This window comes from Macrobrachium rosenbergii, unplaced genomic scaffold, assembly GCF_040412425.1.
Source record: "Macrobrachium rosenbergii isolate ZJJX-2024 unplaced genomic scaffold, ASM4041242v1 171, whole genome shotgun sequence".
Classification (NCBI taxonomy): domain Eukaryota; kingdom Metazoa; phylum Arthropoda; class Malacostraca; order Decapoda; family Palaemonidae; genus Macrobrachium; species Macrobrachium rosenbergii.
Window position 1 is genome coordinate 720,628 of NW_027100729.1, and position 18,655 is coordinate 739,282.

The 18,655-nt window shown below is 43.7% G+C and overlaps 1 protein-coding gene across 2 annotated transcripts in view; it reads right to left on the reverse strand.

The window, feature by feature from the left end:
* Positions 1 to 559: 559 nt before the first annotated feature.
* The window catches only part of ssh (Protein phosphatase Slingshot), a 53,045-nt gene continuing 34,949 nt past the window's right edge, over positions 560 to 18,655 (reverse strand). The window contains exons 1-7 of one of the 2 annotated variants that reach the window (XM_067102976.1): positions 14,096 to 15,404; positions 10,287 to 10,481; positions 9,336 to 9,593; positions 6,455 to 6,601; positions 5,710 to 5,893; positions 4,662 to 5,013; positions 560 to 3,296 (exon numbers count right to left, since the gene is read on the reverse strand). In XM_067102976.1, the coding sequence (XP_066959077.1) occupies positions 700 to 3,296; positions 4,662 to 5,013; positions 5,710 to 5,893; positions 6,455 to 6,601; positions 9,336 to 9,593; positions 10,287 to 10,481; positions 14,096 to 14,409 (4,047 nt within the window). In that variant the 5' untranslated portion in view covers positions 14,410 to 15,404 and the 3' untranslated portion in view covers positions 560 to 699. Of the gene's footprint in view, positions 3,297 to 4,661; positions 5,014 to 5,709; positions 5,894 to 6,454; positions 6,602 to 9,335; positions 9,594 to 10,286; positions 10,482 to 14,095; positions 15,405 to 18,655 lie in introns of those variants that run through there. The other variant, XM_067102975.1, reaches the window with a different exon arrangement.

Sequence of the window (18,655 nt, forward strand, 5' to 3'; positions counted from 1 at the left end):
GATGGGGAGGAAGAACCATGTGGTTTAGTAGTAGCTGCAGTTCACATTGAAAAAAAAAAAAAAAAAAGGGTTAACACTTCACTAAGGAGGAGTTTTTATGAGGAGTTTCGTAGACTCAAGAGACCTCAAAGTCCGCAGACTCTTTCAATTTCCGACACTTCTCCGGTCTCTGTTAAGAGTCTGTTCAAATTCCCGACACTTCTCCAGTCTCTTTTAAGAGTTTGTTCAAATTCCCGACACTTCTCCGGTCTCTTTTAAGTCTGTTCAAATTCCCGACACTTCTCTGGTCTCTTGTAAGAGTCTGTTCAAATTTCCGACACCACTCTGGTCTCTTTTTTTAAAAGTACGACCTAGCTGAGTTCTATTCGATAGGCACAGTAGTAGTAATTGTTTTATTCTTTCCTGGAAGAAGCATAAAAAATCCACTGACAGAGATAAAAAAAAAAGTAGTCTGTTTGTCTGTCTGTGACAATTTTCTGAGATTCTATGAGAAAATTCGTCTCTCGCACGATACCCCCCTCTCCGAAAGTGGCGGCGAGTTTGGTCCTTAAACTACATATCACAAGGTGGTTTTTTATTTTATTTTATCTTTCACACTGCTCATGGAAGTCTTCTTCTTCTTCTTCTTCTTCAAGTTCGCTACAACAATGTATTACCGAGAGATTATACATAAATTTATACAAACGACTTTAAACAACTTCACATCGTGTGGTAGTTTTCCCTGTTGGTCTTCGTCAACTTGGTCAACGGGTGGGTCTTCCCCTGCTGCTTCTTCTGGCGGACTTCCACCCCACACGTCTGACCTCTCCCCCCCGGGGGAGGCTTGTGGGAGGGCGCCTTCCCCGGAGAGGGCAACCTCTCGGTTGGCGACACAGCAGCACCCGGCAGAGGAGGAAGAAGAGGCTGAGGCTGTGTCTGCTTGACTGAAGAAGTGAGTGGAGGGGGCTGCGACTGCGCTCTGAGATTTGGCGGCTTGAAGTTGTAGTCCAGGCTCGACTTGCGCTGGGGAACGGGAGGCAGGAACCTGTCCGGCGTGGAGCTGTCGCTCTTCGCCCTCACGTTCCTCGTCTGGACCCTGGGGGGACCCTGGGCTCTCGGGTCCTCAAACTTCCCCACGAGACTCTTGACGCAGATCTCCTCCGCAGAAGACTCCTTCTCGAGGTCTCTCATGTCCGCCTCCGTCTGGACCAAGATTTCGTCGAGCAGGTGGCTGGAGTAGGTCGGGGAGATTGGGGAAGTGTTCAGGATTTCCAGGCTGTGAGATCTCTTGCGTATGCCCTTCATCCTCAGGGCTCTCAGCTTCTCTTCGTTCTTCTGCTGCTCCAACGCCTGAGTCAGCTTCTTCACTTTGCCCCCTTCTGTGGCGTCCGCTTCACTAGGCCCTTCGAACTTCGCTCGCTTTTCCGAAAAGCTCCGTCCGAGAGAACACTTTGTCGTCGTTGAACTCGCCAAACTCGAGTCCATTTTTGTGAAGCCCGGTTCGCAGTAGCTCTGAGAACGCAAACACGTCGGCGAGAGAGTCGGCTTCTCGTAACTCTTCCGCTGCTCCGCGCCGGAAGTCTCCTGTGTCTTGCTTTCCAGTAGTTCCTTCTGCTGCTTCACAGTCCCTGGAATGAGGACTTCCATTTCCGCTATGGGACTTCCTCCTCCTCCTCCTCCCTTCCCGTGGGTGCTCTCACTCTCAGACGACTCCCCCTCGGAAATTTGTGTGCTGGAACCGGTGGGCTTCTGCTGGGTCGGTATGGTTGTGCAGGAGGAGGAGATATTGGGCTGGGATCTGGTCAACACCGACGTATTTGTACTATCTGGAATGCAAACTGGTAATGTGGGGGTGCTGTGGTGGTGGTCAAAAGATTTCTCCGGGCTGTCGGCCATCATCACGTCATCGCTCAGCTCCATCGGAGCCACTCGTTCAACGGGGCTCTTATAGGGAGCCGGACCGTAGGCCTTGACATTGGCCACAGGTTTAGACTGCACGGAATCATCGGGCGCGCTCTCGCCAAAGTCCATCTCGGTCGCGTCCAACTTGACGTTTTCAGCGTTGTCGTATTTCACTTCGGAAGTCCTGCCCTTGTTTCTCCTGATGGTTCCGGGGGAAAACATCCCAGTGTCCCTCTCGAAATACGTCCCGCTAATGTTGCTCCTCAAAGATCTAGTTTTGTCTGCAGATTCCTTGAGAGGAGGAGGAGGAGGCTGCTGCTGCTTGATATCGAAAGGTCCAAATGAACTGTTCCTCGACGGCACCGTCGTCCTGGTGTCGCAGGACCCCCAGGAGCTCTGTCTGGAGGGGAACTCTCGGTCCGGCAACACCACGGCGCTGTCGAACGAGCCCCAGGAGCTGTTTCGGGAGGGAGTCTCCTTTATTTCGCCCACCTGAGGATTGACTGCACTCAGCCTCTGCTGCTTCCTCTCCTCCCTGTCGAACACCTTGTCCAGCTTGACAGAAAAAGGGTCGTCTCTCTTCACGACATCCGAGCCCCCGGAATCCTGCCGGCCGTAACTGGGAGACCGGACGACCTCCACCTTGGGAAACTGGCCGCTCAGGGAGCCGGACGAACTCTGCCTCGAAAGGGGCGAGTCGCCGTCTTTGGAGTTCCCGTGCTTCGAGTCGCCGCTCATCTTCACCTTCTCCTCGAAGTCCTGCTTCTGCCTCTTCACGATGCCAGCAGGCAAGACGACCGGGTCCTTCGGCAAGACCTGCTGAGTCTGAGCGTCAAGGATGATGTCCATGGTCTCCTCTTCGTCCACCTCCGCTGCCTTCTCCTCCTGCCATATCTGTGAGGGGACCAGAACTGCCTGGTGCCTCTGAGCCGCCGGTTTGGTCTGGGAGACGACTGGCTCACTGCCCTGCAGCAGCTCCTCCTCGCTCGGACTGAGCAGAGTCTCGATGACCTTGTCCAGTTCTGCAGTGCTCGAGGAGCAGTGGCTGAAGTCGTCGCTCGAGGAGGTGGTGACGTTCTGCAGCTGTACGACAACATCTCCCTTCTTCGGGTTGTTCTGGCCTTTGGCGTTGGCCCCCGGCTGAGTCGTCGTCTGGACGCTCTCAAACTCGTTGATGCGCTCCTTCACGGAGGACGAGAGCTGGAGCGAGGAGACTTCGTTTATGGTGCTCCCGGAAGGGATGTCTGTGTAAAGGGGGTTCAGAGCCTCAACGACTGGGGACTCCAAGGGCTGCGCGTTCGAGCCCTCTATACTGAAGTCCCTCAAATCTCTCTGCTGCAGAGTCACGTGTGCTCGCCAAGACTGCACATTCAGGGACTGGGAGAGTCGCCAAGATTCTCCGAAGTCACTCCCGCCTGAAAAAAAAGACAAGAACGATTAATTTTAAACCTCTGACTAAAAGGATTTCTTTCTAAGTCTACGTTTATACGCTTACATATCTAAGGTTGAGCCTACTGATTTTCTCAGCTCCAAACATCATGACTGCCATTTCTTAGGTCTGAAATGAATAAAAGCAACCATTAAAAGCTTATTAGGTTATTTTGTACATTTATATGCTTACATATATATGTGTAAAGTTGAGCCTACATATCTGCTGTTACTTAAAGTAAGGACACTTGAAAGACTGGCATATTATCATTTTTATTATTATCATTATCACTACTATTCAAGATGAAGAACATTAATCATTATTATTATTATTATTACAGTCGACCCCCACCTATTTGTGGTTCCGGATCTGCGGACTCGCCGATTCGCAGATTTCTCTGTGGAACGTACATACACATTACTCATGGAATATTTGCCCATTCACAGTATTTTTCACTGAGAAATATTCACTAATTACTGTATTTTCACATCATTTTCATGACTAAATGCAGTTTTTGAGATAAAACTATTCAAATACTCAGGTATAAGTATTTTTAGAGGGTTTTTTTGGTGTCTGAACTCTCAAAATAGGCAGTTCTAAGTGTTTTTGGAGGGGTTTTAAGTATTTGCGGATTTTAGCTATTAGCGGGGGCTGGTGGCACGCATCCCCCGTGAATATGGGTGTTTACTGTACTGTAATTTGGTTGGATATATAGTACAGGCCTCACTTGACCTAAGTCTATCAACGGGACTTGTAGAAAACTTGTCTGGGACTTTTGAAGTTATCAACATGTCATAAACAGTTTTATTCGATTTACAGAACACAAAGAATACCGTGTAAATAAACCTATTTAATTTCACCTCTCGGAAATACATTATCCCGACATTCTCGAAGTCACGCCTTTTCCGTTCGTAATTTTTTTTTTTGATTTATCGAACTTTTTTCAATAAAAAAGACAATGAGACAAATGTTATTGAAAATTTTTCTCTGACTTGTGTGCTGTTGTACAGTATGGCGAAGGTCTTCATATTACGATGATGTTGTGATTACAATAATTATTATTACTGGAGAATTGTCTTGCGGTCACAATTCTGAGTGGAATATCTGCACTGTATATTTAATGTAAGTGTGAGGTTGTCAAATAAACAATTAACAGTACTTACGTTAATTGTAAATTGACATTTAACATAAGTGTGAGGTTGTCATTTTTCAATTAACAATTAACACGAGTATGAGGTCACCAAACAGACAGGGAACTCAACTCCGACGTCGTCAATCAGTCCCGGTAATCTGTCTATTCTTATAAATGATCATTACTTAAAGTCCTTTAAAAAAACCCTTCCAACCTCACCTTCTCCGGGACTCTTGGGAAAGAGCATCCCGGCCGTGTGGTCATCCGGGGACCACGACTTGGGACGCCGGCCTTGGTCGCCTCCCTGGAAATCGCAGCAGGAGCCGGGAACGCGCACGGACAGCGTGGCGTCGAAGGCCTGGTGGTCGTACTTGGCGAGTTCCTCCGTGCTCTTGTGGAGGAGGCTTTTTTCCCGGTTGCCGCCGCCTTTGGTGCAGTCGCTCATGTTCGGAGGCCTGTTCCTCAGGGCCGCTGACCTGCCCAGGGGCTGCTGAGCGGCTGACTTCAGGTTGGTCTCGGATTTGCTGCGCCAAAGGATGTTGTGGCGCTGTCTGCTCGCGTCCAGGATTCCCTGCGGAGGAGGAGAGAGAGAGAGAGAGCGTGAGGCGATCGTTAGTACAAGGGCCAAGCCAAGCTTAATCTAGACTCGTCTAGACTCCCAACCGTGTTGCCCACATGTCAAAAACTCAACCAAACAAGACCTAAACAAGACCTTAACCCTATAGGAATGGAATATAGAGTTTACGCCAAAGGCCAAGCGCCGGGACCTATGAGGTCATTTGGCGCTGGAAGGAAATTGAGAGTAGGTAGATTTGAAAGGTGTAACACTATAAAATAGTTGTTAGGAGTGTGGATAGCAGGTTGGAAGAAAGATACTATGTGAAAGGAATGAGAGGGGTTACAGCTGGGGGCCGAAGGGACGCTGCAAAGAACCTTTTGCAATGTCTAAGGTGCACCCCGTGAGGTACACTGATGGCACTACCCATCTACGAGGATTAACTCTATAGCCATCGGTAAAGATCTCCAAAGTAATCGCTTGACGAGTTAACAGATTAATAAACGAATAAACCAACCCTGTACATCTTGAGCTGGTTGCAAAATACTCACTCAAGACCCCCAACCACGTTGCATACATGTCAAAAAATCTCAACCACTCTAAACAAACAAAACAAATCTGACCTAAACCTTATAACCTTCTGTAAAGATTACATAGACTGCCTAAGCAACAAGTTAACAAATAAATGAACTACAAATTGATGTCACCAACCTCGTACGTCTTGAGCTGGTTGCAGAACGCCTGGTTAGGCTTAATGCAAGTCCTCTTCTTCTTGACGAGGTTTAGCGCCTCTTCCAGACTCATGTTGAAGGCCTTCATGGCGTAGGCTATGACGACGGAGGCCGAGCGGCTGATGCCCATCTTGCAGTGGACAAGAACCTTCGACCCTCGGGCTCTGCGGAAGACAAGACGCTGTTAAAAGATTCAGTTGTTGTTGCATTTCTACATTTCTCAACCTTTTAATCTGTCTCACTTTGCATTTTATACCAGTATCTTCGATCTTTCATCTGTCATTCAAAATTCACGCTTCACTGCCGTAAAGGAGAGTTGGTTTGCACCTCCTTCATCCATTCCAAGACAGCTTTAAGAAGTCCCACAGACATTCCTGCTACTGTCATCCATTCCAAAAAATCTTTAAGAAGTCCCACTAACATTCCCGCTACCTTCATCCATTCCAAAAAATCTTTAAGAAGTCCCGCTAACATTCCCGCTACCTTTAACCATTCTAAGACATCTTCAATAAGTCCGTTCACAATCCGTGATCGTTACAGGACCTGTAACTACCATAGAGGAAAGTTGGTTCACAACCACACTTCACTTCCATATAGGAGAGAAGGTTTAACGGTCACTTTCTACGCTCGACCAATGGCCTCCGCAAACATTCTATTGTCTCCCAGATCTTCCGCACTTCACCTATGCCAAGACACCTCTCAGGAACGGTAACCACGACACTTACTTGACTTGTGCAATGTACTTGAAGGTGCTGTCCCAGTGCTTCAGGAGCTCCGTCTTCTCGTCGTCATACACCCGGATGTTCAGGTAATCGAAGGTCCCAGGGTAGAAGTTGTCGATCTCCTTGGTCACGTTCAGGATGTAGCCGACCCTGTGGGAACGAAGTAAGTCTTTGAATGTTTACTCAAGGAATCTGATGACAAGTTCTTTCCGTAATCTTTTATCTTGGCGGAGTTTCTTCCCGGATTATATCTCTACTCTGGCAGTGCGCTGTAGGCATTACTTGATAAGGTTCTTTGTGGTGTCCTTTCCATTCCTTTGACTGTACCTCCTCTCCAACCCCCACCCCCTCCTGACAGTTGTTTCATAGTGGTTCGGCTGCAAAAAGGTTTTCCTCCTCCTGTTACTTACGCCTTTCAAACCTTTCTATTCCTCTCAGTTTCCCTTTCAAACCTTTCTGTTCCTCCTGTTACACCTTTCAAACCTTTCTAGTCCTCCTGTTACACCTTTCAAACCTTTCTAGTCCTCCTGTTACACCTTTCAAACCTTTCTAGTCCTCCTGGTACACCTTTCAGCCCTGACTGACCTCATAATGACCTCATCATAACCACCTTTGGCATAAATTTTATATATTCCATTCTATTCCATCTACCCCTGGTCCTGAACTATGCTACTTAGCATGCGATATGCTAGGCATATGCCCACTGTCCTGTGAGACTCTTAAATCTTGCCTAATCTCTCGAGCTATAGTAATTGCAGTATTTTGTAATCACCTTTTCAGCATGTAATCTCATTTAACAGACCCTAAAACAAGTGATTATGAATCTCACTGTGGTTTCGAGAAAAAAAGAACCTTCAATTGTGATTTACGTTGACGAGAATGCTGTCGGTGTGTACGCTGGAATGCATAAGCGGCACTTCAAACTTAACTGGTGCTTTGGGGGGCATGCTTCCTCATAAGTAACAGTTTGTCATGTAACAAAGACACTACATTACTTGAATATTTTATATATATCTTAGAGCTAACAGTAATTCCACATAGCTCCTAACCTAAGCTAACCTGTCCCTCACACTTAGAGCATTTAAGAGGCATCTTGAACATTCAATACCACATGAGAATGGGCATATTCCAAAGAATAGTTGATTATGAAAATATAGTTTAAATTGTAAGCCTACAAGAACAAGATACAGTAGACTTCAGGATTTTAGTATTGAATAAATTACAAGACGAGAATTGTCACTCACACATTTTACTGTTCAGAGTTCTACTTAACTGTCTATGGGCAGGAGCAGACATAGATTATTTGGGGTAGACATATGGTACCTAATTTTTAGAAGGGTGTGTCTAAATCTTAGACTACCACAATGCTATCAAGGTTTTTTATTATTATTATTATTATTATTATTATTACTGTAAAACTAGGAAAAAGACCTTCTTTAATACATGGTTGCAAGCAATTGACCGATATTCATTTCTGGTGGTTTAGTGATGTGTAGGAGGTAGTTCTCGTGGGGTGTTGACACCCCACGAGAACTACCTCCTACACATCACTAAACAACCGGAAATGAATATCGGTCAATTGCTTGCAACCATTCCAGCGCAAGAAAAGCAATTGATAAGACGAACTGAGCATTTACTATATAAAATAAATGCTGTTGAAACTGCCATTTTGTTTAACAAAACCTGTATTATTATTATTATTATTATTATTATTCAGAAGATATATCCCTATCATATGGAACAAGAACCCCACAAAAGGAACCACTGACTCAAAGTTGAAGCTTCCGAAGCATATTACATTATTCATCTGAAAGGAGTTACAGAAGATAATAAGAAATACAGAAAGTTGAAATCCATTATTAGAAAAAAAAAGTAAATTAAAGAAAAATATGGATAAAAATATAAATAAATGACTAAAGTACAAGGTGCATTGTTTAAGGGAAGTAATGCACTGCATTTTCGCTTGAACTTGTGAAGTTCCAACTGCACGACATCCTCAGGAAGGCTGTTCCACAGCCTAACGGTGTGGGGAATGCAGGACCTCTGGAACTTTGGAGAAGTTCGACAGCGAGGCAAGTTTACAATCTACCCTCTATCTGAGAATCGTCCCTCGGTTACCATATTCGCTGGAAGCTTGAATTTCAAGTCAATGGCCCCTGTCGTGGGCTTCTTGTTCGACATGAACAGGGTTCATCTTCTGAATAATAATAATAATAATAATAATAATAATAATAATAATAATAATACGTGGTGTTGAAGGTGATAGTTGCATTCAGTTTATACAGAGTTTTCTCTATTTTTCTGATAATTGATTTTTCTAGGGTACTGCGTTCTGCCAGGACACGCCGACCCTTTATATCAGTTACAGAATGCAAAAACTGAAATCTGGATATACAGTGGACTCCCGCCTATTCGCAGATTTTTCTGTGGAATGTACTTACACATTATTTGCAGAAAATTCGCCTCTTTGTGGTATTTTTCACTGAGAAATACTCACTAATTATGGTATTTTCATATTTTCATGACTATGTGCACTTTTTGTGACAAAACTATTAAAATACTCAGGTATACGTGTTTTTCGAGGGCTTTTTGATGTTTAAACTATCAAAATAGTGGTTATGAATATTTTTAGAGGGGTGTCAAGTATTCGCTGATTTTAGCTATTCATGGGGGAGTTGTGGTATGCATCCCCGCGACTACTGGGGGTTGACTGTAGTGTACTCATTCGAAATAAAACTACAATTTTGCAACCTGCTTTCCCCTCCAAGTACGACGAACATGTTTAAAAGAGGGTCTACCACCTACTTATAATATCAATATAATAATAATAAATACCCATTTCCTGAAAACATTTGTCAGTCCTTCACGCCTTTCCTTTGCTTACCCATTCTTCTGAAGCTCCTCCAAGTTCGAAGCGTTCCACTCCGACCCCAAGTAGACGTGAGGGAAGATCTCGGTCGCCGCATCCATCTGACCCAGTATCACGAGCATTTCCTGGTCGATGTACGACTTGAATTTGAACAGGTCCATGGCCAGCTCCTCCTCCAGCCTCTGTCGGATGTACTTGGAGGTCACCTCGTCTATGTCCACCTGCGTCATGATGGCCTTGAGTTTGCTGCGGATGAGGTATTCCGTCTCCTCCCTGAAACACCGATGGATTGCGTTAGAGATTTTGCAAGTTAGGTCTCTCTCGACTTACCGTACTTCCATCCTTATCAGCTGCAATGTTACGATTACTTTTTACTAGGCTACCGTTTTAGATGAGAAGTTAGGCCTCGACTTGATGTACTTCCGTACTTATCGGCTGCATTATTACCATTACTTTTTGCTATGCTAACATTTTAGATGTGGTATCTTTTAATATACAGTATCTCTTAGAACGAATGTAAACACTGGTTAGTTTAGGTCAGGGACTATGAGGAACTGACATCAGCTGTGAGATATCTAGAAAATATTCACGTGCAGGCTGTAATATGGAGTCTTTACACTTAACAGACAACCACACCCCCAAAGTGTCTTTTAAATACTACTGTATTTATTCCTCGAAGAATTAGCAACGCTTACTCTACATATAAATAAGTCAAATATAAAATTTAGTTGTAAGTTGAACTGAAATCCATCCACCCGGGTGTGCGACTGTTTGTGCAAATGTTCGAGCAACTGTTTGTACAATTTACAATTGTTTGTGCAATTGTCTGTACAATTTACAATTGTTTGTGCAATTGTCTGTACAATTTACAATTGTTTGTGCAACTGTTCAACCAATAATTTGTGCAACTGTTCATCCCTCTGCCCTTCGCAACTTCGCAAGGTTAAACGACAACAAACGACTCACTTGTTGGTGAGGGAATCCGGCGAAGGTGGTCTCCTGGACTCCAAGCTATCCATAGCATTCCACTCATTGATGCAGGACTGATCCGAGGTGACGCCCCTCTCGTAGTACCCAACCCAGTCATGGTTCAGGCCGCCCAGGAAGTAGTGAGCGCCCTGAGCTCTAGAACTGGACTTGTGCAGCGTCTGGAGGGCCGACCTGAAAGAGGAAGGGCACGAGTTAGATGTGGTTTGTCGAGCGAGAGGACGGAGTTCTTGTGGGGAAGGGAATGACGTCTTCTGTTTGCGAATTATTATTATTCAAGGCGAAGAACCCTATTCATATGGAACAAGAAGCCCACAAAAGGGGCCACTGACTCGAAATTCAAGAAGCTCCCGAGGAATATTACAGCGTTCATTTGGTAGAAGTAACGGAAGGTAAAGGGAAACGCAGAAAGAAGAGATCACTCGTTAAAATAAAAAATGATAAATGAATATCTAAAAATGTAAGTCAATAAATGAATCACATAAAGGAGAATTGCTTTAGGGTAGGACTCCACTGAATCTTCGCTTGGATTTTTGAGGTCCCAACTGCACCACGACACCTGCAGTAGGGAGACTGTTCCCCAGTCCAATGGTGTGAGGAAAACTGAGAAATGGCCTTGAAATGGAGCTATGGTGTTGCGTTCTGAAGGAAATGAGTGCAGAGGACTCGACCAATGACCACTGCACATTAAACCCCCCTAGGTAATACTCAAGACCTATGCCTCACCATCCCTTCCACAGCCCCGTAGCTGCTTTCATTCCTTTTACTGTACCTCTGTTCATATTCTCATTCTTTCTCCTTGCTTTCCTCAACCCTCTCCTAACAACTGATTCACAGCGCTTCAAGTGTGAGGTTTTAATAATCCTTTTTACTATCAACTTCAGCTGACTTGGGGGTTTGCAATTGCAGGAAACTTACTGATTACGGATCTGCAAACGATACAAAGAGAGAGGATACGATACTAACCTAACCTGACCTGACCTAACCTACCCTAACCTATATCACACGACTGTGGGCCGTAATCACCAAAGGGTAAGCAAAAGAAAGCGGGAACTCCATTAAAGAATATTGGATAACCATTTCACAGTAGCTGATTAAAACATAGGCTCACAGGATCATGGACGTAGCATTAATTGAAACACGTACAGGACAAAAAGTACGTAAGATTGACTGGCGAATTCCAAAGCTTTGTAGGAAGAGGAAAGAAACTATTACAGGTATACATTAATTTCTCAAAAGGTTATCTGTTTTCTGCCTCAAAATTGAACTCATATGACAACGCTCTCTCTCTCTCTCAATATATAACTAGACATTATCCTTGGGTTACAGATAAGAGAGAGAGAGAGAGAGTTTTATATCCATATATTTTCATATAATACAATCAATTCATTATAAAAAGCCATATACTATAATATATCTCATTAATCATATATAAAAATCATCAATAATTCAAACTTAGTCTTAGGCAGTCATCGTACATCTCGCATCTTCGCGCAAATGTAAACAAAGAATTCAAACATTTCTCTTTCTTATATTTTGATAAATAAACGAATGAATAACGAATAAATGAATAAGTAATGAGTAAATAAGTAAAAGTATATTATATTTCGTAAGATATTAACGGAAGTTTTACCCAAACATCGGGAAATACGTCTTTGTACCTGAAACCGGATATGACGTCACACAAAAACACGCCTCGAGAACTCCGCTGCAAAAGGAGATGCGATAAACAACATAAAAAAAAACAACGGTAAACAACAAGAGACAAATGAAGTAAACAAGAAAACAACTGCAATATGGACCTGTCGTTGTTTCTCTTCCAAATACGCAGGAGAAGCCTGAAAGCGACAATATATGGCGACACATTTAACGGCTCCAAGTTCGTAGTTCAGACATATGACGACTCTAGGCTTATACGGGGAGAGAGAGAGAGAGAGAGAGAGAGAGAGAGAGAGAGAGAGAGAGAGAGAGAGAGAGAGAGAGAGAGAGAGAGAGAGAGAGAGATCTTTTTGCAGACTCATACATTTATGGAGTGCTTGACGAGAGTGCGAGAGAGAGAGAGAGAGCTTCTTTGCGGGCATACATTTATGGAGTGCTTGGAGAGAGAGAGAGATTCTTCGTAGACTTATATACATTTATGGAGTGCTTGACGAGAGAGAGAGAGAGAGAGAGAGAGAGAGAGAGAGAGAGAGAGAGAGAGAGAGAGAGAGAGAAATTATTCCCAGACTAATACATTCATGGAGTGCTTGACGAGAGTGAGAGAGAGAGTTCAAAAATGACGACTCTACACAGAGAGAGAGAGGGTAGTTCAAACATGACGACTTTAGACCTATGTGCGATCTGAGAGAGAGAGAGAGAGAGAGAAGGTGAAGGTGAAACTAAATATATAATGGAATCAATACAGCATCCACAGACTCTCTCTCTCTCTCTCTCTCTCTCTCTCTCTCGACCTTTGGAAATGGCTGCAACTTTCATGGTTCCCCAAAAGGTGAATTTGAACCAGATTGGTCTGACCTGATTAAATGTCACTCTAAATATATATATACAGAGAGAGAGAGAGAGAGAGAGAGAGAGAGAGAGAGAGAGAGAGAGAGAGAGAGAGAGAATCATTTTATTGTAATTTTGTCTAGAAGTGAAAATTTTCTAATCTTGTTGACATAACAGATAATAACCCGAGAGAGAGAGAGAGAGAGAGAGAGCCAATGACCACATATGGTCATGGCATGAGAGAGAGAGAGAGAGAGAGATTGCCATGGGGCACGGTCCAACACACTTGGCACAATGCCTGTACCCATATTACCGTGAAAAAAAAAAATATATATATATATAGAGAGAGAGAGAGAGAGAGTACAAATTAGTCAAAAAATGAGAGAGAGAGAGAGAGAGAGAGAGAGAGAGAGAGAGAGAGAGAGAGAGAGAGAGAGAGAGAGAGAGAGAGAGAGAGAGAGAGAGAGAGAGAGAGAGAGAGAGAGAGAGAGCTTGGCAAGGGATAGAAGGTTTTCCAAAATTAACTTCTGGCTTTATATATAAGAAAAAAGGAATTTCCCCTGGGGCAAACATACCCAGTTGCCGAGAGAGAGAGAGAGAGAGAGAGAGAGAGAGAGAGAGAGAGAGAGAGAGAGAGAGAGAGAGAGAGAGACGTCATACACTAAGAAATGGAGAATTGTTTTCTTTCTAAATAAGCAAAGGATTAATGTACTCTCTCTCTCTCTCTCTCTCTCTCTTAAGGAGGAAGAAGTAAGGTGAGAAAGAGGAAGTGAAAGAGAGAAGGATGAGGAGAGAGAGAGAGAGAGAGAGAGAGAGAGAGAGAGAGAGAGAGAGAGAGAGAGAGAGAGGGGGGGGGAGGGAGTGTGTCAAGTGGCCTCTGATTCTCATGTTCCATGTGTGTCCTTCAAAAGACGTTTCAATGTCTGTGTGTGTGTGTGTCCGTCTGTCACGCTTCATGAGAGAGAGAGAGAGAGAGAGAGAGAGAGAGAGAGAGAGAGTCTTGGCAAAGGCGTAGATCAAATGCTTTTGGAAGCTGCTTCTTTCTTCCTCGGGACAGAAATAAAACAGTTGCCAGCAATTCCTTTGTATTATTCAAAGCTAGTTAGCTCTCTCTCTCTCTCTCTCTCTCTCTCTCTCTCTCTCTCTCTCTCTCATTGGTGATTCCCATTTTTGCCATTTGTCTATATCTCAGTAATAATAATAATAATAATAATAATAATAATAATAATAATAAATGAATAAATAAATAAATAAATAAATAACTACAGGTATGGCCGTAATCAATGACCGGGCTCAATCACCTGGCGGGGTAGTGGATGACCACGGGCTCCTGCCGGGCGTTCCTGTCGTTCTTCCTCCTCCAGAGGTTCTCCTTCTCCCGCCTCTTCCTCCTGTGCCTCTCCCTCTGGAGGGCTTTGGCCACCCCCCCGACTTCCTCCTCCCTGGCCTTCCTGTTGTGGTTCTTGTCCCCACATAACCTCAGGATGATTATGGGCATCATGTTGTTCTCAGGGCTCTGGGGGCATTCCTTCAAGGGCACCAAGGGACCTCTAAGGCCCCCCGGTCCTATTCCCAATCCTTCTACTCCTTCGGGAGGGTCCTTGTAGTACTTCATGGCGAGCGAGGCCACAAAGGGATTCCTCTCGCTCCGCCTACTCGGATTCCAGTTTGGGCCCGAGGAAGGAAGGAAGGAAGGAAGGAATGAAAACGAGGTTGAACCAAGGTCAGGTTGGGTCGCGACCCTCACGAAGATCCGGAGAGGCTTCGAGGTAGACTGTGGAGCCTCAGGAATCTAGACAGACACCAGGGGTTCCCAGGAGGCTCTCAAAGATGAACGCAAGGCTCTGGAAGCCCCAGAAATTCTTGAAGACACACACACGAGGTTCAGTATTATATACATGAGGCTCCGAAGGATCTATTCCGAGTGTCTGAAGGAAATATTCACATGAGGCTTCAGAATATACTCACGAGGCTCCGAGATGCCTAATCGAAGCCCAGAAATCTACACATGAGCTCAGAAATATACACAAAATGCTCCAAGATTCAATCAAGGCTCAGAAATATTCACTGGAGGCTTCAAAAATTTAAGCTGAGGCTCATAAATATACACAGAAGTCTCTGAAATATATATCCAGGACTCGAATGATCCAGACAAGGGTCAGAAATATTCACAAGAGACTCCGAAACTTCTAATCAATGCTCATAAATATTCACAAGAGTCTTCAAAATATACACTTGAGGCTCTGAAGGTTTCAATCAAGGCTCAGAAATATTCACACGAGGCTTCAAAATACACAAATGAGGCTCCAAAGGAAATATTCACACGAGGCTTCAAAATATACACTTGAGGCTCCAAAGGATCCAGATTCCCAGATAATCAGACACGATTCACAAAACACAACAAAGACTCAAATCCTTCTCCAAAGGATTCACAATGAGTCTCACTGAGGAGGAGGAATCTCTCGAGACTCAGTCCTCCTCCCCTTCCTCCTCTTTCTCCTCAGAATGAGAGTGAGAGTGAGAGAGAAAGAGAGAGAGAGAGAGAGAGAGAGGGAGAGAGAAAGACTCTCAGTGGGAAGGTCCACTAGCCACGGCTTCCAAATCTCAACTGAAGTCTTCCGCTGAAGATTGCACTTGCAGTCCCTCTCCCTCTCTCTCTCTCCCTCCCTTGAGGAGGATGAGGGGGAGGGGGGACACAGTGGGAAGCCTGCCAAGGTATTATAGATCACCCCACAGTCCCTCCGTCACCCCACAGACCCACAGTCCCACACCCCACGCAATCATCTTCATCTTCTCCTTCTTCCATATAAACACAGACGGTTCCCAAAGACACCTTGTTTGGGTAAGGGAGAGGAACCAGTGACTGATTATTATTATTATTATTATTATTATTATTATTATTATTATTATTATTATTATTATTATTATTATTATATTATTATTATTATTGTGGTTATGACCTTGATAATAATCGTCTTATTATTATTATTATTATTATTATATATAAGTAATATTTGAAAGATATTTTGTAGCAGAGATCTTGATAAGATATTCTCTCTCTCTCTCTCTCTCTCTCTCTGTTTTGATTCTGAATGAATGAGAGAGAGAGAGAGAGAGAGAGAGAGAGAGAGAGAGAGAGAGAGAGAGAGAAACAGGCAGGACGGCTATGATGCAATAGCGAGCGTGGAAATGGCAAGGTCGCCATATGGCAACACTGGAGAGTGGCGGCGTTGCCATAAATGGGCCGCTGAGAATCTACCGACTGGGAGAGAGAGAGAGAGAGAGAGAGAGAGAGAGAGAGAGAGATATTAACCGACCTTGACCTCTCTCTCTCTCTCCATTCATTCAAAATCAAAACAGAGAGAGAGAGAGAGAATCTTAATCACTTACTGGGGCATCTGCCTAGGCCAAATGCCCCCCCCCCGCCTCGTACCCCCAAAACAATGCGACCGGAAACTCGCAGCGAGACCTTGGGGCATTTTAATGTGGGGCATTAAAATGATACCCAAAGATACCCAGATTGAAAATAATAATAATAAAGAAAAATTAAGCCATAATGGCGTCTCAACAATGTCTTTCTCTCACCCCACACCCAAATGGCCGTAATCACCCCACACTGTAGTCACCAAGCCAAATCACCCCACAGGACAGGAATCACCCCAGGATGTAGCCATTGAACCTCTCACCCCACAGAATAATAATCACTCCAAGGTGTAGTCATCACCCACTCACCCCACAGGATAATCACCCCAGTGTAGGCATCACCCACCCCACAGGATAATAATCACCCCAACTCACCTCCCAGTATAGTCATCACCCTACTCACCCCACATGCTAATAATCACCCTGCAGTATAGTCATCACACCACTCACTGCACAGGCTAATATCACCCCACAGAGTAGTTATCACCCCCACTCACCCACAGACTAATAATCACCCCACAGGTTAATAAACACCCCAAAGGATATTAATTCCCCCCACTCACACCACAGACTAATAATCACTCCACAATATAGCCATAAGCCCCACAAGGTAATTGTCACCTCACAGTTTAGTCATCACTCCCAAACTCTAATTATCACCCCCACAGGATAGTAATCACTCCATAATGTAGTCATCACCCCCACTCACCCCACAGGTTAGTAATCACCCCAAAGGCTAATAATCACCCCATAGTGTAGTCATCACTCCCACAGGATAGAAGTTACTCCAAATAATAGTAATCACCCCACAAGGTAATCATCATCAGAAATCACCCCACACAGTGTGTTAGGGCAAAAAACAAAGGAAAGTAATAGAGAAGTTCAAAAGGGATTAAGGATTACCTAGACACAAGTGCTGACGTCAGCAATCACCCCACAAGTTACTGGTCATTTCACAATATAGTTCTCACACCACATCAGTAATTACCCCCACAAGAAAGTCATCACCCCATAATTCAGTAATCATCACCCCACAAGTCACTAATCATCGCACAAAGGTATTTGTAACCATGAAATTCAGTAATCACCCCACAATTCAATAATCACCCCACGAGGCAGTCATCACCCCACAAGGTAGTTCTCACACCACAAGTTAGTAATCACCCCACAAGGTTGTCACCACCCCAAAATTCAGTAATCACCCCACAAGGTAGTTCTCACACCACAAGTTAGTAATCACCCCACAAGGTTGTCACCACCCCAAAATTCAGTAATCACCCCACAAGGTAGTTCTCACACCACAAGTTAGTAATCACCCCACAAGGTTGTCACCACCCCAAATTTCAGTAATCACCCCACAAGGTAGTCATCACCCACAGGATAATAATCACCCTACAATTCAGTGATCACCCCACGAGGTAGCCATGGCCCCACAACTCAGTAATCACTCCATGAGATAGTCATCACCCCACAAGGTAGTTCTCACACCACAAGTTAGTAATCACCCCACAAGGAAGTATCACTAACAAGTCACTGATCACCCCACAAGAGTAGAATCAACCCAAAAGGTAATCATCGTCAGAAATCACCCCATGTACGAAAATAATAGAGAGAGAGAGAGACCTGGATCTCTCTCTCACACATTTATATGTACACATTCTTACATCGTACTGATGTACTTACGTAATAATAATAATAATAATAATAATAATAATAATAATAATAATAATAATAATAATAAAATAATAATAAAAATAACAAAAATATTATAATAAAAACAAAATGAATAAAAATAATATAAAAATAAAAATATTAATCAAAATTATAATATTAATGAAAATAAAAATAATAATAATAATAATAATAATAATAATAATAATAATAATAATAATAATAATAATAATAAACCGGAGACCTTCCAAAGAGAGGCAGACAACAACTAAATAAGACAAAAAAACAACAATAAATTACTGGAGAGAGAGAGAGAGAGAGAGAGAGAGAGAGAGAGAGAGAGAGAGAGAGAGAGAGAGAGAGAGAGAGAGTCCCATAATGGAATTAATGCAGCATCCAGAAGCTGACTCATCCCCTGAACAGCAGCTCTGCAGATGCTGTGCGGCTGCCACATTTTCTCTCTCTCTCTCTCTCTCTCTCTCTCTCTCTTTTATATGACAATTGCTTCGACTGAGAGAGAGAGAGAGAGAGAGAGAGAGAGAGAGAGAGAGAGTCAAGTGGTTCCTCTTATCCGTTAACCGTTTCGCGGGAGTTCGTTACCTGTCTATTTACGTATCTATTATTCTTTTACTCTATTCACTTATGAATGTGTCTGTTAATGTTTGTCTATTGATCTATTTATCTATTATTCTATCTGTTAATATATTAATCTATCTATCTATATATTTATTCGTCTTTTTATCTGTCTATTGAAGTATTTGTCAATC